General features: G+C 38.0%; 1 protein-coding gene across 1 annotated transcript in view; it reads right to left on the minus strand.

Annotated features, from left to right (window-relative positions):
* The window catches only part of CNTN4 (contactin 4), an 891247-nt gene that overhangs the window by 135219 nt on the left and 730181 nt on the right, over positions 1-25847 (minus strand). The window contains exon 13 of the mRNA XM_031662718.1: positions 2310-2446. Coding sequence (XP_031518578.1) covers positions 2310-2446 — 137 coding nt within the window. The remainder of the gene's footprint in view (positions 1-2309; positions 2447-25847) is intronic.

A 25847-nucleotide genomic window follows, 5' to 3' on the forward strand; every position in this document is an offset into this window, starting at 1 on the left:
GAAGAACAAGAAGATGAGGAGGTACCTGACCTGTGTCTCTATATGGCTGAGCGGCAGGTGTCTCCCTTGGATGGGGCACACACTGAAGTCCCCAGCATTCCCCTATGCTACACCTGGCCAGTTTTTTAATGCATTTACATTAACAAAGTCATCATATCTGGTTAATACATTCTGAGTGAGGTGGGAAGGAGGATCAGAACTGTGAGAACACAGCACTCATGTGGAGAGTAAGTGCTAATATTGACAGTCTGGGACTAGCCTGGTCCCAGTGAAGGTGGAGGCTATATATAGCAGTAATTAGGTAATGATGGGGAGTTTCCTCAGTTTAAATATATATATTTTAGTGCAAAATAAATGTTGAAGCATATTTGGAACATATTAGTCAAGTCAGGAATAGATAGAATGAAAACTGGATAAAGACAAGCTTTGTGGTAAGTCAAGTGGTGGAAACAATCAATTAAATTCACTTATATAGAATTCTTGATACTGGCATACTATTTCCCCAAAGGTAATTTAATTAGCTTGTAACAATGGTTAAGCTGTAGCAACAGAAAGCAGTCATTAATACGGTTCAAAATATTAGGTTGTCTCTTTTCTTCCAGGCACATAGTAAGATTATATTTCACTGCTGGGTTGCAGGAACATGTGACTTGTTTTGGCCAATGAAACGTGAGTGAAAGTGCAGTGCTGCACTTCTAAGTAGAGGCTTTAAGAACCCATGCATGTTTGGCTCTTTTCCTTCTGCAATGGCAATGTTCCAAAGCATCTTGGTCCACCAGGCTGGCCTTGGAGAGGAGGAGAGCTACCACCAAACCACTGATGTGCACTAGGTTCGAAAGAGAAATTGCCTTTTGTTGTCATAAGCCAGAAACTCGGGGTTTGACCAACAACGTTATTATAACTTTATTCCTTCATGATTTTTGACATGTCTAATACTCATATTATTATTGTCTTAATGCCATTTTAAAATTAAAACTTTTAAAGTGTAGCCTTATTCTGAGAAATACATGTAGTACATACTAGTTATATTTCAATTATATTAAAAGTAAGTACATAACTATTAAAAGTAATCTCATGTGCCACATTTTAAGGAACACTGAATTAAATAAAATAGAAAATGAATCTCAAGTTGAAGATTGCAAAATAAGCAATTATGCTATCGATTTTCAGGTTTGGCTACAAATTTGAATGCCATGTCAACATTCAATGAACTACATTGCTTTCTTGATATACTAGAAATCAGAAGGGGATGCATACTATGAATTTAATACATGTGTTACTCCCTAGTCCATAGCAAGCATTAAAAAATAATATATGTATGAATACACCATTTATAAACCATACCAGGTTTGTTTACAAAAACCGTTGAAATGGACAACACTGTCATCATCAGATCTAATTTGTATATGCAAATCCAAAGGTGTACAGGTGTAAAGGGTAGATACACACACATTTTTATAGGTTTCCTTCTTGCATCCTTGAGTACTTGACCTTTAGCATTAATTAAAATCATTATATATACAGCTGGCAAATCCTGTCTTATAGGTGACAAACAGATCCGTGCATAATTATCATTTTGCAACAGATTAAGTAGATTACAGAAAAAGGTAGGGGATATTTTACAGGGGTGACAGCCAAGAAAAGGTCTTAGAAACACCTGCCATTTCATGCAAGCTAATGAAAACCTCAAATAACTCCTATATATTTGCACTGTATACACTACATGCATTCTAAATGTAATTCATGTATAAGAAATATACAGATGAAGAGTTTAGATATTAGAAAGAAAAAGAACCTGTTGTCTCAAAAAGATGTAACTGAAATAAAAATCAAGCATAATAATCTGCTGCATGAAGAATGAGTTTTGAAATTAGAGATAGCCTCAAAAAAGGAGAAACTAACAGGAGACATAATAGCCACTGCCATATAATTGAAGGGTTGTCATAGCAATTAAGACCTGTGCTTATTTACATATGCCAAAGGACTTAGGATGGGGAAAGGTGGGGACAAAAGTTTCAGGCTAAAATTAAGGAGGATGTTTCTAACTGTTCATCTTCAGGCAGCTCTGGCAGTCTTCGGCAGGGATCATGTGATCTATCTCTGCAGGGAGTGCTTTGTAGAATTCCCAAATCCAGAAGGACTATAAAGATCAATAACGTACCACTCATCCTTCCAAAGCTTCTGTTCTTTTTTTAACACTTAGTCTAGAAATAGCAGATAGTCACCCCACCTTCCCCTTAGAATTATTAATAGCAGACCAACAAATTATTACAGGTTAACCAAATATTGAAAATAATTCAAGACAGTACCTTTCATTTTCTTTTAATATGTCCCTTCCTTTCTTCCAGGTGTAAACAGGTTTTGGAGATGCTTTTGGCTTACACTCAATGACAACTTCACCTCCCACTTTGACAAGAGTGATTCTTTCCCAGGAGGCTCTGAAAATCTGACCTCCACAGCTGAAAGACAGTGAAAAAATAATTATTATGCAAGACAGCCTTCCATGAGATAATTCCTTCCTCCCTCCCTCCCTCCCCCCCCTCTCCCCCTCCCTCCCCGCCCCTCCCTCCCTCCTCCCTCCCTCCTCCTTTTCCTCCTGATAATCAAGAAAGGCGGACTTGTTCACTGTGAACCTTAATCTGCGGATTCTCCTGTTCTCTTAATCCTCCCGAGTAGCTGGGACTACACTCACGCACCACCATGCCCAGCTAATTTTTGTAATTTAGTAGAGATGGGCTTTCACTATGTTGGCCAGGATGGTCTTGATCTCTTGACCTCATGATCCGCCTGCCTTGGCCTCCCAAAGTGCTGGGATTACAGGCATGAGCCACAGCACCTGACATCTTTTTCTTTCTCTAATACACTTATTGCCACCTTGATCATCAAAGGAAGGAAGCTAATTTTTTTAAAGTATGGAACACTGTATGTTTTGATGGATTTATTAAACTTTGAGGTATAATTTGTATTTGATACAGTGTACCATTTGTGTGTGTACAGTTTGATGAATCTGATATACACCACCATGAAGATCAAGACACAGAATATTCTCATCTCCCTGTGGAGGGATTCTTTTAAAGAAAATTATTGTATGTTCAAGTGAATAAACATTTTAAAATTTCAGAAAATTGAAAGAGAAAGAAACAAAATTAGGAACTCCATAAGAATATATTTTTTTAATTGTGTAGGTTAAAGCATTCCCTCTCTGATATGGTCACCACCTGTGCTTTGTCCCATGGTACTCTGTTCATATATATCTCCATTAGAGAACATGCTGAACTCTCTATATTGTCACCATCTGTAAGCTTCTCCTTAAAAACAAGGCTTTGTTTAGCTTGTCACTGCAAGTACTTGGCTCATTTAGGAGAAGCTGTGACTTGCTTTTGGAGTGTAGGTATTGAGAAAGCTCTATTATATGCTTACCACTAGTGTTCTAAAAAATTCACTCATGCTAACACCAGTAACATAGTTATATGGAAATACTATTAGAGAATTATTTCTTTCCTAAAACAAAAGACACATATTTGTATTCTCACAAAAGTAAAATAAAAGACATTTTTTTCCTGGAAAATATCTATTTTCTTCTGAGTTAATTGAATTAATGTGCAAGAAGAGATTTTAGAATGGAAGGATTCATTTCTTGGAATCTTACCATATTTTAAAACCCTGACTCACTGCAGTCTGACCTGGTGGAATTTAATACTTAAGATCATGTTGAATGTAAAATTTAAATATAAACCACAAATTACTTAAAGGAGGACTGGGAGCGTGTGTTAGGTGAATGCGGGGGCTTGGGGGGTAATGAGGGCCAATTTCTTAAAAATTCCTAAATCATAGGCTAATGATTTTTAAAAATGAAAATAAACTTCAGTGGAAGCAAATTAAATCTTGATTACATTCTTTTGTTGTGGAAATACTTTCGGTAACTGCCCAGAAACAAATAAAGATGGAAAGGTTACTTTTTAACGGGGCCATGCAATGTACACCTGGGGCTGGTATTCTCATGGGAAGGTAAAATTTTAAAAATGAATCTTGTAGGCAATTGATATCTCAATCTGTTTACCTCAGATTTATGAGGGAAGTCTATAATTCTGGGAGTAATTCAAAGATAATAATTGCAATTAATAAGTAGAGGGCAAGTACAGATGTACAAATGTTTTTGCTGCAATAAGATAAATGTATTTCTTGTGTGGTCTGCAAAATCATGTAATAAAAATTGTAGGGTTTATGAAAAAGACAGGGTCAGGACATACCTACTCAATATTTATGTAACGAGAACACTGCAAAAACAATAACCATCCTAGTAATTATCAAGCATAATTAAATATAAACATGATTTAAAAGATAAATTAAATTCATAATAACTACTACAAAAAATGCAGTGTGTGTATGTGTGTGTGTGCACATGCATGAGAAGGTGGCTTGATGGAAGAAAGAAGAGTTGAGATTGCTAAGCTATGGAATAAGTGCAAATAGAAAGACTGAGAATTACGCAATAAACACTGCCACGTAAGAGTACGTGGCCACACTGTGCCAAGGGGAAGAATGTGGCATGAATGGGAATCACGTGCAGTAGGTATTTTCCCTTGGCTAGCTGTGTTAATCTGTGTTTGTGGGCTTTGTGTTTCGTTGCTGCTACTTAGTAAAATACCTGAACAAATCCAGGGTCTATGTTACACTGACATCACTCCCCTACTTACCAATCCCACATAAGCTAAGTCACAGAAAAGTGTTTCAGCAGAGCAAACTCAATGCAAACCCCTGAACTGACACAAAAATGTAAAAAACAAACAAACAAACAAACAAAAAAAACAGTCAGGTATTCTTGAAGTTTTTTTTTTTTTTTTAAGAATATTTTAAAGGAATATTTAAAGGAAATTGAGTTACAAATCTGTATCTCATAAAAATCCCTTCTTAAAACTATATCTTTCTACACACATATATTTTTATCACTTTAAGCAGACATTTTTCATCCATTCAGGAGGAATTCTGCAGTTGCATTTGAAATGAGTTTACATAAATCAAACTGTGCACAACACATGGGCATATTTGTCAAAAAACTATATTTTGCTTTTACAGGATTTGAAACAGCATTTCAGATAGACAGAAACCAGAAAACACACCTTTCAGTTTCAAAAGCATTTGTAATGTACTATTTGTGTGCCATATAATCTTTTGAATATCTTAGAGATAAGACTGGCTCAAACTTCTTTCACTAATTAAAATGGAATTAAAAATTCAAGGCCGGGCAGGATGGCTCACGTCTGTAATCCCAGCACTTTGGGAGGCCGAGGCGGGAGGATCACGAGGTCAGAAGATCGAGACCACCCTGGCTAACACGGTGAAACCCCGTCTCTACTAAAAATACAAAAAATTAGCCGGGTGTGCTGGTGGGCGCCAGTAGTCCCAGCTACTCAGGAGGCTGTGGCAGGAGAATGGAGTGAACCCAGGAGGCGGAGCTTGCAGTGAACCGAGATTGCGCCTCTGCACTCCAGTCTGGGTGACAGAGCGAGACTCCGTCCCCCCTCCCCCCAAAAAAAAAAACAAAACAAAAAAACAAACAAAAAAAAACCAAAACCAAAACAAAAAAAACCCCGTTTCTACTAAAAATACAAAAATTAGCCGGGCGTGGCGTTGTACATCTGTAATCCCAGCTAATGGGGAGGCTGAGGCATGAGAATCACTTGAACCTGGGAGGCGGAGGTTGCAGTGAGCCAAGATCGTGCCACTGTGCTCCAGCCTGTGGGACAGAGCTAGACTCCATCTCCAAAAAAAAAAAAAAAAAAAATCAAGTTCTTTTCTTTTGTTTACGCAGTTTACTTAATTAGCTTCTGAAGTTATCGAACCCTGCAAATCTATCAGTTGTAACCATAAACTGCAGTGCTTTTAAGGGAAAAGAGTCAGAACTTCATCAGTTTTTGAATACTTGAGCCATTAATCGATTTCTTAACATTCTCCCATTTTGTGACCATCTTTTGCACCTGAGATGCTGTTCAGCTTGTAGGATGATGTTTTTTCCTATTTGTACCCTTTATTCTCATCCCCAAACACTGATCTAAGGCAGGTCTGAAAGAAAAGAGAAAGGGACCTGTTTTATGTGACATTCACAGATAATGACATTTTAAAAGTTATTGGTAAAGTCCCCAAAAGGGCACTATTAGAATCTAACCTTTGCTGGCACTTAAAAAATTAGTGCACATGGAAGTGAAACTTCAGTAGGTTTCTAGTAGCTCGGAAAAGACAAAACCAATTGTCAAATTACCCCTTATGTCTGAGAGTAGCAGAGATAGTGGGAGATCCTTATTTGCTATATTTAATATACTTATATGATAATATTTCTCACATGCACTGCTAGAGGGCACCACTCCCTCAGCGTTTGAATGAGCTGTATTATGGGACCTCTCCCATGTGAGAAATGGAACTTTTTATTATTTATCAATGATCTTTATTACATTATCTATGAGAAGCATGTGGCTGAGAGAAGCCCTCTATGTAATTCACAACTATTTGTTTTTAGTTAATTCAATGACTTCTGGTCATATATCAAGGGTATTTTAAGTGGCCAATAGAACCCCTTGAAAACAAAAGTGTTTTGCCTTAGTGTCATTTCTCAAGAGAAACAGTAGAATGATAACTCCTTAACTAGATAGGCAGTGGCAGTCCTATTTGGGAAATATATGGATGTGATGTCTTACTATATTATTGAAGAAGAAAGGATTATTATGTATGCCAGTTCTATCACAGTCTGTGATAGGAGCATCACTGGGAACACTGCCAGTTGATGGAGAATATTAAGGCCAGCTTTTTTGGAAGTTCAGCATTTCTTATTACTTTAACCTTTGTCTACTCTCTTTAACGATTACCTCATCATTCCCCAAAAACAAGCTTAGAGTGAATGCATTAATTCAACTCTTTTCACTACTGAGGAGAAAATACTGGTATCAGATTATGAGACCCCAAATTTCTTCTGGCCTGTTGGATTGGTATCTAGAAAGAAGGCTACTGGTAGAAGATTTCTTCTTTCTAGGTCCACTGTTTTAGAATGGCTGATTCAAAAATCAGCCCTCTCTGAGGTCAGATGTGGTGGCTCACGCCTGTAATCCCAGCACTTTGGGAGGCCAAGGCGGGAGGATCACTTGAAACCAGGAGTTCAAGACCAGCCTCAGCAACACAGTGAGACTCAGTCTGTACAAAAAATAAAAAAAAATTAGTCAGGTGTAGTGGTGCATGCCTGTAGTCCTTGCTTCTTGGAAGGCTGAGGTGAGAAGATCACTTGAACTCAGGAGTTCAAGGCTGCAGTGAGCTAGGATCACACCACTACACTGCAGCTTGGGTGACAGTGAGACCCTCTCTCTTAAAAAAAAAAAAAAAATCAGTGCTCTCTGATTATGAATGATATTAACAAGGAGACTCTCAACACAACTCTGAAGTAGATGATTTTTCCATTTTGATGTTAGCATGATGTGTCCCTTCTAATGTCCCTAATATCCATCCTCCTATTGTTTTGGTCTAATTTATTGAATGCCCTGTTTCCTGATGACTCCAATAATGCTTCTTCCATGGGCAGCTCTTGGGTTTATAAACTCCTGTCCCTTTGGGCACGTTATTATAAAACAAAAAAATTTATAATCACAAGATTGTTTTCAGGATTAAATAAAACAATACATGTATTGAACATAAAGTACTTAGCACAGTATTTGATCCAGATTAAGAATTTCATACCTCCCCTCTCCACTGTTATTTCCACTACTGCACTACCCCAACCACCATTATCATAGACTTTTTTATGTTGAAAAATTTCTTAGAGTCAGAGAAACACAACATTGTTTGAAAATAGAAAATGTTTATTTTCAAATAATTATAGACCCACAGAAAGTGCCAAATACAATACAGAGAGGTCCTGTGTGTCCTTCACCCAGTCTCCCCCAATGGTTACACCTTATGTAGATACAGTTAAATATTAAAACAAAGAAACTGATACTTGGTATAATGTGTATATATCACACATGTAGACCGCGCAAAAGCACCAGGAAATTGAGATAGGGAACTATTCTATTGTCACAGGGATCTTCCTCTTGCTTCCCCTTCATAGTCATATCCAGCCTCCTCCTACCTCCCCTCTGTAACTCCTGGAAACCACTGACCTCTTCCCCATTACTACGGTTCAGTCATTCTGAGAATGTTTTAGATACATATGTGTGTGTGAGAGAGTCTGTGTGTGTGTGGTGTGTAATCACACAGTATGTGACCTTTAGGAGTTTTTTGTTCCTTTTTACTGCTGAGTATTACTTGCTGCTTTGGGTAAGAAATATGTCTTCAATATTGGCACTTCGGGCTCTATGATAACTGACAAATACTTTTGAGCACAGGAGCCATTTCAAGATCTCTCATCTTTCTCTGTCAACAAGTAGGATCAGGTGTGGCCTTTTTATTTTTTTTAATAAAATATTTGAAAAGTCAAAAATTAGTTACATGAACACAGGTGGAAGTTTCTTCTTATTCCCAGAAAAATATTTTAAAGACATTTTAGAACATTATTTCTTATATAAATAATCAACAGGTTGATTAAGAATAATTCTTATCTAATACTTTAAGTAGGGCCTCAGCTGCTAAATTCTCATTAACCTCCTTTGAGCCATCCTATCCCTATAAAGATAGTAAGACAGTCTGCATTTCAAACACTCTGTAACCACATTGGCTTTCTTATATCAGTTCAAATTGGTGATATTTCATTTATATGTCAGTGTCTTACACTCTTACACAAACTCATGCTCTCGGTTAGGCAAGTAGTGTATAGTATGCAATGTCTGCTGAATGAACAGAAGAGAGTCATCAGACTATGACAGTGGGAACTCTAGAATTTCAGTGGTTAGGAAATAGTAGCTCTTGTTATTAGCCATTATTAGAACTAGAATTTCAGTGGTTAGGAAATAGTAGCTCTTGTTATTAGCTATTATTAGAACATCAGTTCCTTGAAGGCAAGAATATGTATCCTGGATCTGTATATACCTTGGACCTGGCCTGGTGCTTGACACAAAGTTGATATTTAATCAATGAATCTATTGAAAAATTGACTAAATTTTTAAAAAGCAACAATCTGTTTTTTTTTTTTTTTTCTGAGAGAGAGTCCTGCTCTGTCACCCAGGCTGGAGTGCAGTGGTGTGATCTCGCGGCTAACTGCAGCCTCTGCCTCCTGGGTTCAAGCGATTCTCCTGCCTCAGCCTCTTGAGTAGCTGGGACTACAGGTGTGAGCCACTACACCTGGTAATCTTTTTTTTTTTTTGTAGTTTTAGTGGGGATGGGGTTTCACCATGTTGGCCAGGCTGGTCTTGAACTCCTGACTTCAAGTCATCTTCCTGCTTTGGCCTCCCAAAGTGCTGGGATTATAGGTGTGAGCCACCATGCCCAGCCAAAAAGCAACCATCTTTCTTTTGTCTGACTTCTGGCATAATTCAAGTAAAAGCCTCTTTTCCTTTTGTGTATTATAAAAAATGTTGATATTTAATCAATATCTGATGAATTAATGTACGTTGCAGGAAAGAAGTCAGGGATTCTGTTCAAAACAGGAAATTCCCTTCTCATAAGGCTTTGCCTGGACACCACATCCCTTGCTCCCCTTCATATAGGGTTGTGAATGGCTTCTTCAATTTCCAGTCCTGTGTACAGGACATGACATCCTCCTTGGAGTTGTACCTCAGTCTAATGAAACAAATTATCCAAAAAATACCACATAGGCTGTTTATACTACTAAATCATCTGAACTGGTGTGATAGTAAATGTTTTACAAGTGGCTCTCTAAACAAAAGAAAACAAAATAAAACACCAAAGAATTTGGTTTGTAGTCATTGCCAATTTCTGTGGTGTAAATATTCCTACCTTGGCCAATTTCAAGCTATCAACATGAAGTCACTGAATGCTGGATTGAGAAGAGATACATAGAATCAGCCCCAGCCACTGAGCTAGCTCTAGCAGGTAACCGCCTTTCCCTGCGTTTCCCACAACATACACTTAGGGAAAGGTAACAGGGCAAGTACACCCTGGAAGTTCAGCTTTCCCCAGATTTGGGTCTTGTTCTGCAGAAGCACATGGTCTCCTCTTTCCTCCCCAGTATGCCCAATAGCTGACCCAGCACGGAGAAGGTAAGAACTTCACTTTGAGTTTACTTGCTCAAAGAATGTGTCCCCTGAGGCTTTGTGGGACAAGGTATCACAGCAGTTTCATGCACTTCAGTGATACAGGCTCTATTCTAGACATGCAGGCTCACCAGAACCATATTACAATGTAGATGAGCTATGTTTATGTAATGTGGCAGTGCCTGATATCTTGCTTATCATGCTGTTTCGGTAAAGCACCGGAAACAGTTTTGTAGGCAATGAAAGCATATAGTTTGCCTTTGTGCTATGTTCATTTTCATCACATTCAAAAGACTTTACTGAAAGCAACATGCCTTACACTAAGTACAAATGACTTTCTTTAGGAGTCTAGAAGATCCGTGGTCTTCTCATGCTGGAAAAGGAAGAGATGAAATGTTGTTGGTGCCAATGCTCTTCTTCTGTTAAAAAAAAATGCCTCACATGACTGATAGAAGTTTTGTTGGGTCATGTTGGACTCTTGGATAATGTAACAAGGGAAGCATGGATTAACTGGACACAGGGTGGTTATACCAACAGAACAGTCCTGTCCTCCTTCCAACCTCTACATAATCTTATGAGTTAGAAAGGTACTCTGCTGTGATGGCTTAAGATTGGATAGCAAAGGGATCTAGAAAGTGGAGTATAGATCTGTGGCACCTCAAATAAACTCAATTTAACTGACCATAAAAATCACCAGGATAAGCTTGTTAAACGTACACACTCCTGAACTCCATCCACTATGAGAGAGACAGAGACCTATGATTTTACAACTTTTTGCCACTGAAAATGTGATCCCTAGAGCAGAAGCATTGGCATCACCTTGAAGTTTACTAGAAATGCAGAATCCTAGCCCCCACCTCAGACCTGAAATTCGAATCTAAACTTAACAAAATTCCCAAGTAATTCATATGAGCCTTCAAGTTTGAAAAATACTGCTAAATCTTCTATTTTAAAAATTGTAGTAAAAAGCACATAACAAAAACTTTACCATCTTGACCACGTTTAAAGTGTACAGTACAGTAGTGTTAACTATATGCACACTTTTGTGCAACTCATTGCTAGAATGTTTTTATTTTGCAACACTAAAAGTTGATACCCATTACCCAGCTCCCCATTTCCTCCTCTCTCCTAGCCTCTGGTAACAACACTACTTTCTGTTTCTATGAGTTTGACTATGTTAGACATCTCACAAAGTGGAATCATGCAGTATTTGCTTTTTGTGACTGGCTCATTTCATTAGCATAATTTCCTCAAGGTTCATTTATGTTGTAATACATAACAGAAATAATAGTCCATTGTATGTATATAAACACATTTTCTCTATCCTTTCAACTATCCACAGACATTTAGGTTGCTTCCACCTCTTCGTTATTGTGAATAATACTGCAATTAATATAGGTGTGCAAATTTCTCTTCAGGATGCTGTTTTCAATTATTTTGAATATATATCAAATGTTTGGATTGCCAGGTCATATGGTAATTCTGTTTTTAATTTTCCGACTGTAAGGTGGATGAGTAACATCATGCTTAGCAGTGAAAAATTGAAAGCTTTTTCTCTAAGATCAGAAACAAAGCAAGGATGCCCACTCTCAGCACTTCTGTTTAACCTAGTATTGGAAGTCCTAGGCAGAGCAATTAGAGAAAGAATAAATAAGTAAATACATAAATAAAAGCCATCCAAATTGGAAAGGAAAGAAGTAAAATTTTTCATTAAGGCTTTCATTAGGTTGAGGTACTTTCCTTCTCTACTTTGTTGATTGTTTTTATCATGAAAATATATTGAAATTAGGGCGGGCACAGTGGCTCACGCCTGTAATCCCAGCAATTTGGGAAGCCGAGGCAGGAGGATCACTTGAGGTCAGGAGTTTGAGACCAGCCTGGCCAACATGGTGAAACCCCATCTCTACTAAAAATACAAAAATTAGCCAGGCACGGTGGCTTGCGCCTGTAATCCCAGCTACTCAGGAGGCACAGGTGGGAGATATGCTTGAACCTGGGAGATGGAGGTTGCAGTGAGCCAAAATGACATCACTGCACTGCAGCTTGGGCGACAGAGTGAAAAAAAAAAAAAAAAAAGACATGGTATTGAATTTTGTCAAATGCTTTTTCTTCATCAATTGGAATGATCATGTGGTTCCGGTCCTTCATTCTGCAGTGTATTATATTAATTGATTTTTGTATGTTGAGTCATCTTTGCATTTCAAGTATAATTCCAATTTGACATTGTGTATAATCCTTTTAATGTGCTGCTGAGTTGAGTATGCTAATATTTTGTTGACAATTTTTGGATCAGTGTTCATCAGGGTTATGGTCTGTAGTTTTCTTGTGTCCTTGTTTGTTTTTGGTTTTAAGACAATGCTGCGCTTACAGGATGAGTTTAAATGTGGTCCTGCTTCTTCAATTCTTTGGAAGCGTTTGGGGAAAACTGGTGTTAATTTTTCTTTAAACATTTGGTAGAATTCTCCAGTGAGGCATCTGGTCCAGGAATTTTCTTTATTGGGAGGTTTAAATTACTGCTTCAATCTCCTTACGAGTGTTAAGTCTATTCCCATTTCTATTCCTTCAAGACTCAGTCTTAAGCAGTTGTATGTTTCTAGCAATTCATCTGCTTCTTCTAGGTTATCTAATTTTTCAGTGAATGATTATTTATAGTGGTCTTTATACGCCTTTTTATTTCTGAATCATCTGTTTTACGTCTCTTCTTTAATTTCTGATTTTATTTACTTGAGTACTGTCTTTTCTCAGTCTACTACGGGTTTTTCAATCTGGTTGATCTTTTTAAAAATCAACTCTTGTTTACACTGATTTTTTCCCTATTATTTTTCTGTTCTATATTTCCTTTATCTCTGCTCTAATATATATTATTTCGTTACTTCTGTTGATTTTTCAGTTTTTAAAATCTTTTTCTAGTTCCTTGTGGTGCAAAGTTAGGGTGTTGATTTGAGATATTTCTTCTTTTTTAATGTAAGCATTTATCATTATTAACCTTCCTCTTATTACTACTTTTGCTGCATCCATAAGTTTTGGTATGTTGTATTTTCATTTCCATTTGTCTCCTGATATTTTCTAAATTACACTGTGACTTCTTCTTTGACCCATTCGTTGCTTAAGAATGAGTTGTTTAATTTTTACGTATTTGTGGATTTTCTGTTTTCCCTCTGCTATCAATTTCTACTTTCATTCCATTATAGTCAGAGAGGATATTACATATGATTTCAATTTTCTTAAATCTGTTAAAACTTATTTGTACCCTAACATATGGTCTTTTATGGACACTGTTCCATGTGTGCATGAGTAGATTTCATATTCTGCTGTAGTAGGGAGCAGTGTTCTTTATATGCTTATTAGGTCCAACTGGCCTATAGTGTTGTTCACATCCTCTGCTTCCTTATTTGTCTTTTGTCTGATTGCTCTATCCATGATTGAAAATAGAGTATCAAAGTATCCTACTATTGTGTTGCTATTTCTCTCTTTAGTTCTGTCAATGTTTGCTTCATACACTTGGAAGCTCTAATACTAGGTGCATACATATTTCTAACAGTTACATCTTTCTGATGAATCAGTCCTTTTGTCATTATATAATGTTTTCTTTGTCTCTGTGACAGTTTTTGTCTTAAAGTTTATTTTGTCTGATATTAATACTGTCACCCCTGCTCTCTTTAGGTTCTGGTTTGCGTGGATTATTTTCTTCTATTCTTTCATTTTCAGCTTGTGTGTATCCCTAGATCTAAAGCGTGTCTCTTATAGACAGCATATAGTTAGATCCTGTTTGTTTTTAATCCATTCAGTCAACCTATATCTTTATATTGGGGCATTTAATCAATTTACATTTAAAATAGAGATAGAGAAGGGCTTACAATTGCCATTTTGTTCAACTGTTTTATGTAGCTTTTGTGTTTACCCTTTCTCCTCTTTCTTCTTTTGTGTCCTTGATTTTTGTTTTCATTTTTATTTATTTGTTTATTTTTGAGACAGAGTCTTACTCTGTCACCTAGGCTGGAGTACAGTGGTATGATCTTGGCTCACTGCAGCCTCTGCCTCTCGGGTTCAAGTGAGTCTCATACCTCAGCCTCCTAAGTAGCTGGGATTATAGGCATGCGCCACTATACCCAGCTAAACTTTGTATTTTTAGTAGACACGGGGTTTCACCATGTTGGCCAGGCTGGTCTTGAACCCCTGGCCTCAAGTGATCTGCCTGTCTCAGCCTCCCAAAGTGCTGGGATTACAGGCATGAGCTACTGCACCCAGACTTGTGTTTCTTTTATTTTTAAAAATGACTATGTTTTGATTCACTGCTCATTTCCCTTTGTGTATATTATATAGATATTATCTTTGTGGTTACCACTGTAATTATACAGCACATCTTAAAGTTATAATAATCTATTCAAGCTGGCAACAATTTAACTTCAATCATGTATAAAAACTATTTATTTATATGCTACCCCACTTTGTTACTGATGACACAAATTACCTCCTTTTATATTGTATAGTTATTAATACAGATTTATAGTTACCTTTTATACTTTTTAAAAAATTCTATACCAGATTTTTATAAAAGTGATTTTTGTACCTACAATATTACAGGATTTTATATTTGTCTGTATGTTTACCTTTATCTAGGAGTTTTACATTTTCATATGGTTTTGTGTTATTTATCATCCTTTCATTTCAACTTGAAGGACTCCCTTCAGCATTTCTTAGAGGGTAGATTTGGTGGTGATAAACTCATTCAGCTTTTGTTTATCTGGGAAAGTTTCAATTTCTCCCTCATTTTGGAAGGGCAGTTTGCCAGATATAGTATTCTTGATTGGCAGCTCTTTCTTTCAGTACTTTGAGTAGATCATCCCACTCCCTTTTAACATGCAGTTTCTGCTGAAAAATCTGTTGATAATCTTATAGATGCACACTTGTTTGTGATGAGTTGCTTTTCTCTTGCTGCTTTCAGGATTTTCTTTTGGTCTCTTGACTTTTGACACTTTGATTATAATGTGTCTCAGTGTAGATCTCTTTGGATTCATCCTAGTTGCAGTTCTGAGCTTCTAAAATTTGTGAGTCCATTTCCTGGCTCAGACTTGGGAAGTTTTCAGCCATTTTTTCTTCAGATAGGCTCTCTTGTCATTTTCTGTCTTTATTCTCTGCAAATTATGTAACACTTATATTGTTGCACTTGATGGTGTCCCATAGACCCTTCAGCTTTCTTCATTTTTCTTCATTATTTTTTCCTTTTTGCTTCTCTGCCTCAATAATTTCTAATGTTCTGTCTTTGAATTGCTGATTATTTTTTTCTGTCTGGTCAAGCCTGTTGTTGAATCTCTCTAGTAAACTGACTACTGTATTCTGAATTCACATATTGTATTTTTCAGCTCCAGAATTTCTTTGAGTTCATTTTCATCTTTTATCTCAGTTGATACTCTCATTTTGTTCATGCCTCATTTACCTGATTTCCTGTAGTTATCTATCTGTACTGTCTCTTAATTTCTTGAGCATCTTTATGAGAGTAATTAGAATTCTTTGGTAATTGATACACCTCTATTTCTTTAGGGTTGATTTCTGTAAATATAATTTGTTCCTTTGGTTGGGTCATGTCTTCTGGTTTCTATGTGTGCTTTATTATCTTCTGTTGGAATTCTGGCATTTAAAAAATAAGACACTTCTCCTAGTCTCTGCAGTCTGAGAACAATCATCCAGCTGGAGATTCTGCAGATCTCTCAAGCCTTTTCTGGTGATGTGTCTTCGCTGGGCTTTTGTATGTAATCCCCTAATTGAAGACTTGTTGGTTTCTACTCAGGAGCTTCCCTTCGTGTCTTTATCAGATACTGTGGACTTTCTAGTGCTGTAGGAAGCATTAGATTTCCCTCTGTTGGTACTGGACCTCCCCTAGTGTCTGTGGTACAGCCTGATACCAGACCAAGCCATGTTGATATCCTTTGTTCTCATGGGGCCTCCCACATAGGCCAGTTTCTGTCATCACTTAGATTCAGGCAAAACAGAAACCACTCCCTCAGGTAGTACTTCCCCCTCAAAAGTAAAAATATTAGATGTACTTTCCACTCTTTTCTTTCCCTCCTCAGCAAGGAATTAGGAATTGGAAGTTTTCTACTGATACCTCTGTGCTATGCTGAGGGCAGTAGGAGGTCCTCTAGCAAGCGAGTGCCATACATTTTCCTACAGTGCTTTAATGTTATTGGCTTTACGCTTGACTGGAGTGCAGAAATCTCTTAACTGGTTTTATTTCTTTCAATGGCAATTGGTCCATTGGGGAATAAGGGTCTGGGGCTTCCCTTTTGGCTATCTTGATGACAACACTCCCCACTACCAAATCTTGAATGTCAATCTAATTAATACTCTTTAGATTAGGCTCCCCAAATGCAATCAATTTTGCCAGAAGGTGGTGGAGGGGGAAAAATAGTTACTTCATTTATGTATTCATTCACAAATTCAAATAACTTGAGGTAGATAATGGTAAAAGACATAAAGTAGTAAATACATTTAAAATATGACTCAATTCAAACGGTGGAAATGTAGAAAACAATCTCACTAGAATTAGTACAACAGAGTTAAATTAGTCCCAGACTGGCCAAAGAAAAAAATAACATTATTTCTTTCTGACTGATGAAAAACTTGGCTTCTTTACTAGAAGATGCAAACTTTCTTCTTTTAAGAGAGAAATTCTACATTTTATGAGAAATTTATTGGAAATATCTTTATGTAAAGGACTACAGACTTCAAGATGGATAATCTCTTCACAGCAGTTTTACAGAAGATTCAGAGATTTTGGTTATAGGATTGTATATAAAGTATTAATGCTCAGTGATGCCTTAGGCTGCATTCTAGAGTAATATTTTAAACTGTAACTCACTGATTGCATTTCTTTGGGGGAATTGATGTAAGGGATTATCATAATATGTATCATAATATTTATCAGCTTTCAATGTCTCCCCTCAGTTGGCTTTAATGACCAGAGTCATGCCATGCAGCACTTTAGCTCAATCCTCGCATGGCAGTCTGTCAAGACATCCTGTGTGCTTTATTCCTATTCACTCTCTTGTTGAAATAGGGCCTTCAGCCATGGTTGGAATCGTTGGTGCCTTCTCTTTCTCTCATACAGGGGTACTTTGGATTCAGAGTGCTTTTTGATCCAAAATCAGATATTTTGGTAGGGAGACTATGTTCAATTTTTTTAAAACAACAACAAAAGCCCTTTGTGTAGGACAGATTTCCCATTTTAGGATAGTGGTTCTCAAAGGGTGGTCTTGGATCAGCAGCATCAGCATCAACATCACTTGTTAGAAATATAAATTCCCAGACCCCTCTCTAGAACTACTGTATCAGAAATTCTCAGGGTAGAGCTCAACAATCTGTGTATTAACATGTCCTCTAGATTATTTTGATGCATGATAAAGCCTGAGGATCAATATTTTAGGAAAATTCAATGGCTTTTTAAACCTGATCAATTAAAGCAATAGTTCTCAAATTCTTTTGTTCTTTGGAGTCACAACTGGGGAGCTTTAAGGAAAAATGCCTGGTTCCTAGGACCAGAGACTGAATTAGTTGATAACAAGTATGGCATGCCATCAGGATATTAAAGAGTTCCCCAGATTATTGCAATCTGCAGAAAAAATGGGAAGCACAGAACTGGGATTTACTGGTGATTTCGTGGCTATCTCTAAGTTTTTGGTATGGATACTAACTAAGAGCAAAACAAACAAACAAACAAAAAACAAACAAACAAAAAAACAAAAAAAAGCCCAAACTTTCTTATATTGTTATAAACACCTTTAGGTTTGCAAAGGCGTTCACATGTAAGTCTGTCAGTTTTCATAGTAAGATAAGTAATGACATCCTCCTACTACTGGTAAGTATATGCTCAATAACTTGATAAAGATACCAAATTTGATTTTGAGAGCCAAGTACACAGCTTCCCTCTTCATGACAACTTAAGTAAAACTCTTGCCTAGATGACTGCAGTTGGGTAAGAAAAACATTTGTCCTCTCATTAGATGCTGATTACACTCAGCACATTTGATTATTTTGTAATCTGGCTCAACGAGGCAGTTGAGAAATCAGACTTAGATGCAGATGAGCGCTTGTGAAAGTCCCTATGAAATAACTTTTAGTTTAGCCTTAATGTTTTTCTAATCTGGGAGCCAATCATCTGGATAGATGCCAAATTAACTAGATAATTGCTCAAGGTTGCACCTCACTTTAATTGGACCATCAGTTACTTGATGGTATTTGATTGTCCTGCCAGGGTCAGACGTGTTCCACCACACAGGCCAGGAGAACCCCCAGGATATTGAACCATTAGACATAATTTCCTCAGGGTAGAAGCTACTTCTCCTCCATTATACAGTCCTGGAAAAGTCAAGTCATATTGAAAAGACAACTGGGCAGATACCCACTCGTCCTTAGGGATGGCTCCTGCCATTGGAAAATCAATTTTTTTTTCACAATACTCTCATATATAAGCAAAATCAAAGATTTTTGATTCCTACCACTTCTGCAACCCCACTTAAGGGTAGCTTTGGAAGTGATTAATATGGAGTTTTTATAAAAGCTAGCCTCATTACTTCAAGGTGGAAATGGGTCGGAGGCACAGTTTATGTTCCAGAAATCTCCCTTCTGGATTAGACTTAAGTTAGACTTTACCTAATACCCCATCCTTGTTTGGTTCCTCCTTCTTCCTTATTCTGCTTTTCCTTACAGGTTTTTCCTGGAGAACACTCTTTCAGTGAATTGCAGATACCTGAATGCTTGCCTCAGACTTGCTTTGGAGACCTTAACTATCCTCTATATTTACCCAATGATTTCAAGTTTGGCAATTTAATCAGCAGTCCCCATCACCAATATTATCATCTGAGTGGATACAAATACTAAACATGGGTAGAACTATTACTTTAGAACAGTTATTTTTTCATCAACAAAATACCTAATTTAGTTATAAATACTTTTTAAGTTATGTATAGAAGATTTAGTTTCCCCATTATTACAAGACTCTATTTACTCTAATTGTAATACACCTTCATGAGTCGGGGAATAATGGTTATCACCCAGGGAGTTGTGCAGCACCTCAAGGATGCCTACAGGGGTATATCCCACAAGTGAATCTCATCCATGACTCAGACTAATACAGTAGAAAAGGTCTGGGAACAGTTGCCTTGGGAAATAATAAGCTATCAATTGTAATAGTTCAGTCACAGACAAGGACACTTCCATTTGATGTACTCATAACCAGGCCTACCAATATACTGACCTCAAGATAAAAGTCTCTCTATGGCGTTTGCCCATCCAGTGAGTAAATTACCCAGCACACAGATTAACTATTTAGCAGCTTAAATCCATTAAATACAGAAATGTTACATACACATTAAATACCAAGACAGAACACATACAATAAAACCAAGGGAAAAACCTATTAAATACATGCTTCCTAACTATCTCTTATTCATGACTGTAGGGCTATCACTCAACATTAACAGGAATCTCCTCTATCGCATTGAAGATTCCTGAAATTTAATCAAAACATGGAACCAACATATATATTTTTTCTTTCTTATACAGATTATCAAGAGATAATTTTTTTTTTTTTTTTTTTTGAGACAGTCTCACTCTTTTACCCAGGCTGGAGTGCAGTGGCGCAGTCTTTGCCTCCCAGGTTCAAGTGATTCTCCTGCCTCAGCCTCCCAGGTAGCTGGGACTACAAGTGTGCACCACCATGTCCAGCTAATTTTTGTATTTTTAGTAGAGATGGTTTTTTGCCATGGTGGCCAGGCTGTTCTGGAACTCCGACCTCAGGTGATCCACCCACCTCGACCTCCCAAAGTGCTGGGATTACATGTGTGAGCCACCACACTCGGCCAAGAGATAATCTTAACAAGAGATTATCTTGTTTCCATTTTGTTTCTTTGTTCAATTCAGCATCCTCATGATTATAACACAGGTAATGACAATTTAGTTATTTGATCCAAAAAAACCAAACTATTACTGCTATATAAGGAACAAAGTGACTTGTGGAAAACAATCATATTATAGCTTACCCAAGTTAACCAGTATTAATTTCTGAGTAGTTTTAAATAGTCAGATGTCTTCTCCATTATTCACTTAAGAGGGACTCTAGCGGTTTATGCACTCAATCCTTAACTGCCCTTCAATTTACCTGAAATACATTACTGGGAATTTTTGGAAGGGAAAATGGGATATTAAATAGGGAACTTCTAAGCTTGTCATTCAAGAATCTCCAAAATTGGTCCTTAATGACTTCTCCATCTTTCTTTTTCTTTTCTTTTTTTAGAGAAGGAGTTTCACTCTTGTTGCCCAGGCCGGAGTGCAATGGCACGATCTTGGCTCACTGCAACCTCTGCCTCCCGGGTTCAAGTGATTCTCCTGCCTCAGCCTGCTGAGTAGCTGGGATTAGAGGCATGCGCCACCATGCCCGGCTAATTTTTGTATTTTTTTAGTAGATACGGGGTCTCGTCATTTTGGCTAGGCTGGGCTTAATCTCCGGACCTCAGGTGATCCGCCTGCCTCCGCCTCCCAAAGTGCTGGGATTACAGGTGTGAGCCATTGCGCCTGGCCACCATCTTTCTTTTTCAAGTTTAAACTTCCCCATATATGCTTTATGTATCTGAATCAAAATTTTTATTTATTATTTTACTTTTTAGATTGACAGATATAATTTTATCTATTACATACAACATGTTTTGAAGTATTTATATACATTGTAGAATGACTAAATCTAGCTAATTAAGATAAATTACCTTATATAGTTTTCATTTTTGTGGTGAAACACTTATCCGCTCCCTCAGCATTTTTTGAGAGTACGATATCTTGTTATTAACTATAATCATCGTGTTATAAAATAGAGGGCTTGAATTTATTTGTCCCACCTAACTGAAATGTATTCTTTGAACAACATCTTCCAATCCTCCCCCACCGATTTCCCCAACCCCCGGCAACAACCATTCTACCCTATTTCTTTGAGATAAACTTTTTTAGGTTCTACATATGAGTGACATCATATGATATTTTTCTGCGCCTGACTTATTTCACATAGCATGATGTCCTCCGGGTTCATCCCTCTTGTCACAAATGACAGAATTTTCTCCCCTTTTTATGGCTACATAGTATTCTACTGTGTGTGTGTGTGTCTGTGTATATGTGTGTGTGTGTGTGTGTGTGTGTATATATATATATGCCAAATTTTGTTTGCCCATTCATCCACTGATGAGTCAACAATTTTAAAAAACTTGAAGATTCTCTATGTGCAGGAAACTATCCCAGATATTTTGTATTTTTGAGCCTTTGTTCCAGCCATTTCATTCTGATCTGGAATATTCTTTGTGTTTGTCAAAATCTAAATTGTTCAGAGCTTAGCTTTCCAGCCCAGCCTCTTAGCCAAACTCCCTTTCCTGAATTCCTGCAAGCCTTACATTTTTCCAACTTACTTGGCATACATAATTTGATGACATACCTTTATCGTTCTCATGTTAAACATGGTTACATAATTTCTCAGGTATTTTCATTTTATCTTCACTGCTCTAGTGCTATGGTCTGAATGTTTGTGTCCCTCCAAAATTCCTATGTTGAAATCCTAACCCCTAAGGTGATGGTACTAAGAGGCAGGACCTTTAAGAGCTGAAGACCTTATGGGGTGAAGCCCTTCATAAGGGTGAAGCACCTTATGAATGGGATTAGTACCCTTATAAAAGAGGCCCAAGAGACCCTAACCCCTTCTACCATGTGAAGACACAGTGAGAAGTTGGCAGTCTGCAACCTAGAAGGGGGCCTTCACCAGAACCCGGCCATGCTGGCACCCTGGTCTCACACTTCCAGCTTCCGAAATATCAGAAATAAACATTTGTTGTCTATAACCCACCATGTTTATGGTATTTTTGTTATAGCAGCTTCAACACACTAACACTTCTAGTTTGCTGGCTTTGGGAAACTTATGAGCTCAGATCAAAAATTCATTTGTAATTAGACAACTCCAGTTGGAAATGATTTTTAAATAAACTCCTTAATGCAAAAGTTGGAGCAATGATTCCAAGCTAACAGGCCTTGAATCCTGGTACTAGAGGGAGAGAGGGGAGGGCTATACAAAGAGTGGCTTTAAGTCATTATGCGTATACATATGCATACACATATTTTCTGTTATTTTGGGCTGTGGGTAGGCACTCTAGATAAAAATCATTAAACAGCTTTTCTCACTTTATTGGAGTCATTTGTTTCTATCAAATTTTCTTATTTTAATAAAGGGATCCACAAAATCTTTTTAAATTATAAAGGGGTCCCTAGATTTATAAATTGGCTAGTGCTCATCTAGTGGGTTTTGAGACACTATGATTCATTTCATTAGGCCACATCTCACTTTTAGCTGCTCTTCCAACTAGCTGACATACAGTAGAATAGAGAACACACTTGTTTTAGAAGAAACTCCTAAGCAATCCTGCCATGGTGAACTGTACTCCAAAAGACTCAGTTCCACGTACCAATAGTTAGCAAATCTGGGCAGAAGGGAACCATCATACGTGTCCTGGAAGGGGTTGAAAATTATTGTTCCTAATATTTATAGGGTGAGAAGTATGTGTGTTTAGGCTTCCAAGTAGGCCTAGCCAAGTTGATACTTATTCCAAGAACATAAAACCATTACTACGCTGCTTTGAAAAAGGCTCTGTCCCCATGAAATCTCACAATCATTATTTTTGATAGGATTTGGGTCAATGCTAAAGAACTTAGAAGAGCAGTTGTGGAAGTTTTCCTTACTTTTTATTTTTCTACATTGCACAGAATGGAAGTACATTCTACTTGAGAACATTTACTTCCATATGCAAGATTTAGATGCTAGGCACCAATGAATGTTTTTCAGAAGGGAAAGTCAGGACTCTGAAACTGGACAATGTATCAGAGCATGTGAATTATCTCCTTTGTGTGCTGTTTTTCCCTATTCATAATCTTCCATTATGCTCTCACCAAGGCGAATGACTACTCAAAGCCTCTAAAATAGGAGGCAGTTCCCAAACCGTTTACATTTGATTCTGTGTTTTAAGTTTTCATTATCATCTCTTCTTTTATAATAATAGACAAATTCAAAATTTTTCTATAGGATAATGCAAGTTGTTGATCTTAACGTTTTTTTTAAACATCCATAGATTCATCTGTTCACTCAACTATGTTTTCAATTGTTTACTGACCTAATCTATTAATCCATTTAATAAAATAATCTCTCAACTTCTTTATACATTTAACACACTCATTCATTCTTACACTCATTCAATATTTATTGAGTGCATACTATGTGCTTCAATATTATATTAAGTCCTGGTAATAAAATGATGAATTGAACCAAATATGATCCTTGACATCACAGGGAGGTTAAAATGCAGTAAATGCAGTGGAACAAAAATATAGAAAGACCACAAAAAAATGTAAATTGTTAACTGTGGCATCTTTCATAAAGGTGAGGTAAAAGATAGTATAAAAATCTGTAATAGGAATAGTTGACCCAAGCATGATTTTCTGAGGAAGCACCAATGAAGCTAGAAGATGGGAAATGAGAAGGAGCTGCAGAAATGAAAAGGGGAAGGAAAAGTGTTTCAGGCAGAGGATGCACTCACTATGTACCAGTGGCCTGCAGAGGAAGGGAGGATGGTGAATATGCAGAACAGAACGGTCAATGCAGCTGAAGAGGAGGGAGGAAGTGGCACATGATGAAAAATGTAGTTGGAAGAAAGACCATTAATGCATAGTATGGAAAAATTCAGATGTGGAAGAGCAGGATTTATTCTGTCAGCTATTCAAATAAGCCTTTCCAAACCAAGTCAGCTCTTATTCCCTCCAAGCTCAAGTTTGTATCAAATCAGCAGCAGACTCCAAAAAGCATCTCAAAAACTTTGCTCAATTTAGAAGTGCAGTCAATAGAGGAATAAAAATGAGTGCGGGGGAGGGGGGGCGCCCAAGATGGCCGAATAGGAACAGCTCCAGCCTCCAGCTCTCAGCATGAGCGACATAGAAGACGGGTGATTTCTGCATTTTCAACTGAGGTACCAGGTTCATCTCACTGGGTGTCGGACAGTCAGTGCTGGTCAGCTGGTGCAGCCCGACCAGCGAGAGCTGAAGCAGGGCAAGGCATCGCCTCACCTGGGAAGCACAAGGGGGAAGGGAATTCCTTTTCCTAGCCAAAGGAAACTGAGACACACAACACCTGGAAAAGCAGGTAACTCCCACCCTAATACTGCACTTTACCAAGGGTCTTAGCAAATGGCACACCAGGAGATTATATCCCACACCTGGCCTGGAGGGTCCACACCCACGGAGCCTCCCTCATTGCTAGCACAGCAGTCTGAGATCTAACTGCAAGGCAGCAGCAACGCTGGGGGAGGGGCACCCACCATTGCTGAGGCTTAAGTAGGTAAAGCCACAGGGAAGCTCGAATTGGGTGGAGCCCACCGCAGCTCAAGGAGGCCTGCCTGCCTCTGTAGACTCCACCTCTGGGGACAGGGCATAGCTAAACAAAAAGCAGCAGAAACCTCTGTAGATGTAAAAGTCCCTGTCTGACAGCTTTGAAGAGAACAGTGGTTCTCCCAGCACGGAGGTTGAGATCTGAGAATGGACAGACTGCCTGCTCAAGTGGGTCCCTGAACCCTGAGTAGCCTAACTGGGAGACATCCTCCACTAGGTGCAGACTGACACCTCACACCTCACACGGCAGGGTACACCTCTGAGATGAAGCTTCCAGAGCAAGAATCAGACAGCAACACTCGCTGTTCAGCAATATTCTATCTTCTGCAGCCTCTGCTGCTGATACCCAGGCAAACAGGGTCTGAAGTGGACCTCAAGCAAAATCCAACAGACCTGCAGCTGAGGGTCCTGACTGTTAGAAGGAAAACTAACAAACAGAAAGGACACCCACACGAAAACCCCATCAGTACGTCACCATCATCAAAGACCAAAGGAAGATAAAACCACAAAGATGGGGAAAAAGCAGGGCAGAAAAGCTGGAAATTCTAAAAATCAGAGTGCATCTCCCCTCCAAAGGAATGCAGCTCATCGCCAGCAGCAGAACAAAGCTGGATGGAGAATGACTTTGACAAGTTGAGAGAAGGCTGCTTCAGTTCATCAAACTTCTCAGAGCTAAAGGGGGAACTACTTACCGAGGGCAAAGAAACTAAAAACCTTGAAAACAGAATGGATGAATGGATAATTAGAAAATTAGAATAATCAATGCAGAGAAGGCCATAAAAGAACTGACAGAGATGAAAACCATGACATGAGAACCACGTGACAAATGCACAAGCTTCAGTAACTGACTCGATCAACTGGACAAAAGAGTATCAGTGACTGAAGATCGAATGAATGAAATGAAGCAAGAAGTGTGGAGAAAAAAGAGTAAAAAGAAATGAACAAAGCCTCCAAGAAATATGGGATTATGTGAAAAGACCAAATCTACGTCTGATTGGTGTGCCTGAAACTGACGGGGAAAATGGAATCAAGGTGGAAAACATTCTGCAGGATATCATCCAGGAGAACTTCCCCAACCTGGTAAGGCAGGCCAACATTCAAATTCAGGAAATACAGAGAATGCCACAAAGATACTCCTCGAGAAGAGCAACTACAAGACACATAATTGTCAGATTCATCAAAGTTGAAATGAAGGAAAAAATGTTAAGGGCAGCCAGAGAAAGGGTCTGAGTTTACACACAAAGAGGCCATCGGGCTCCC

The sequence above is a fragment of the Papio anubis genome, chromosome 2 (genome assembly GCF_008728515.1).
Source record: "Papio anubis isolate 15944 chromosome 2, Panubis1.0, whole genome shotgun sequence".
In the NCBI taxonomy this organism is placed as follows: domain Eukaryota; kingdom Metazoa; phylum Chordata; class Mammalia; order Primates; family Cercopithecidae; genus Papio; species Papio anubis.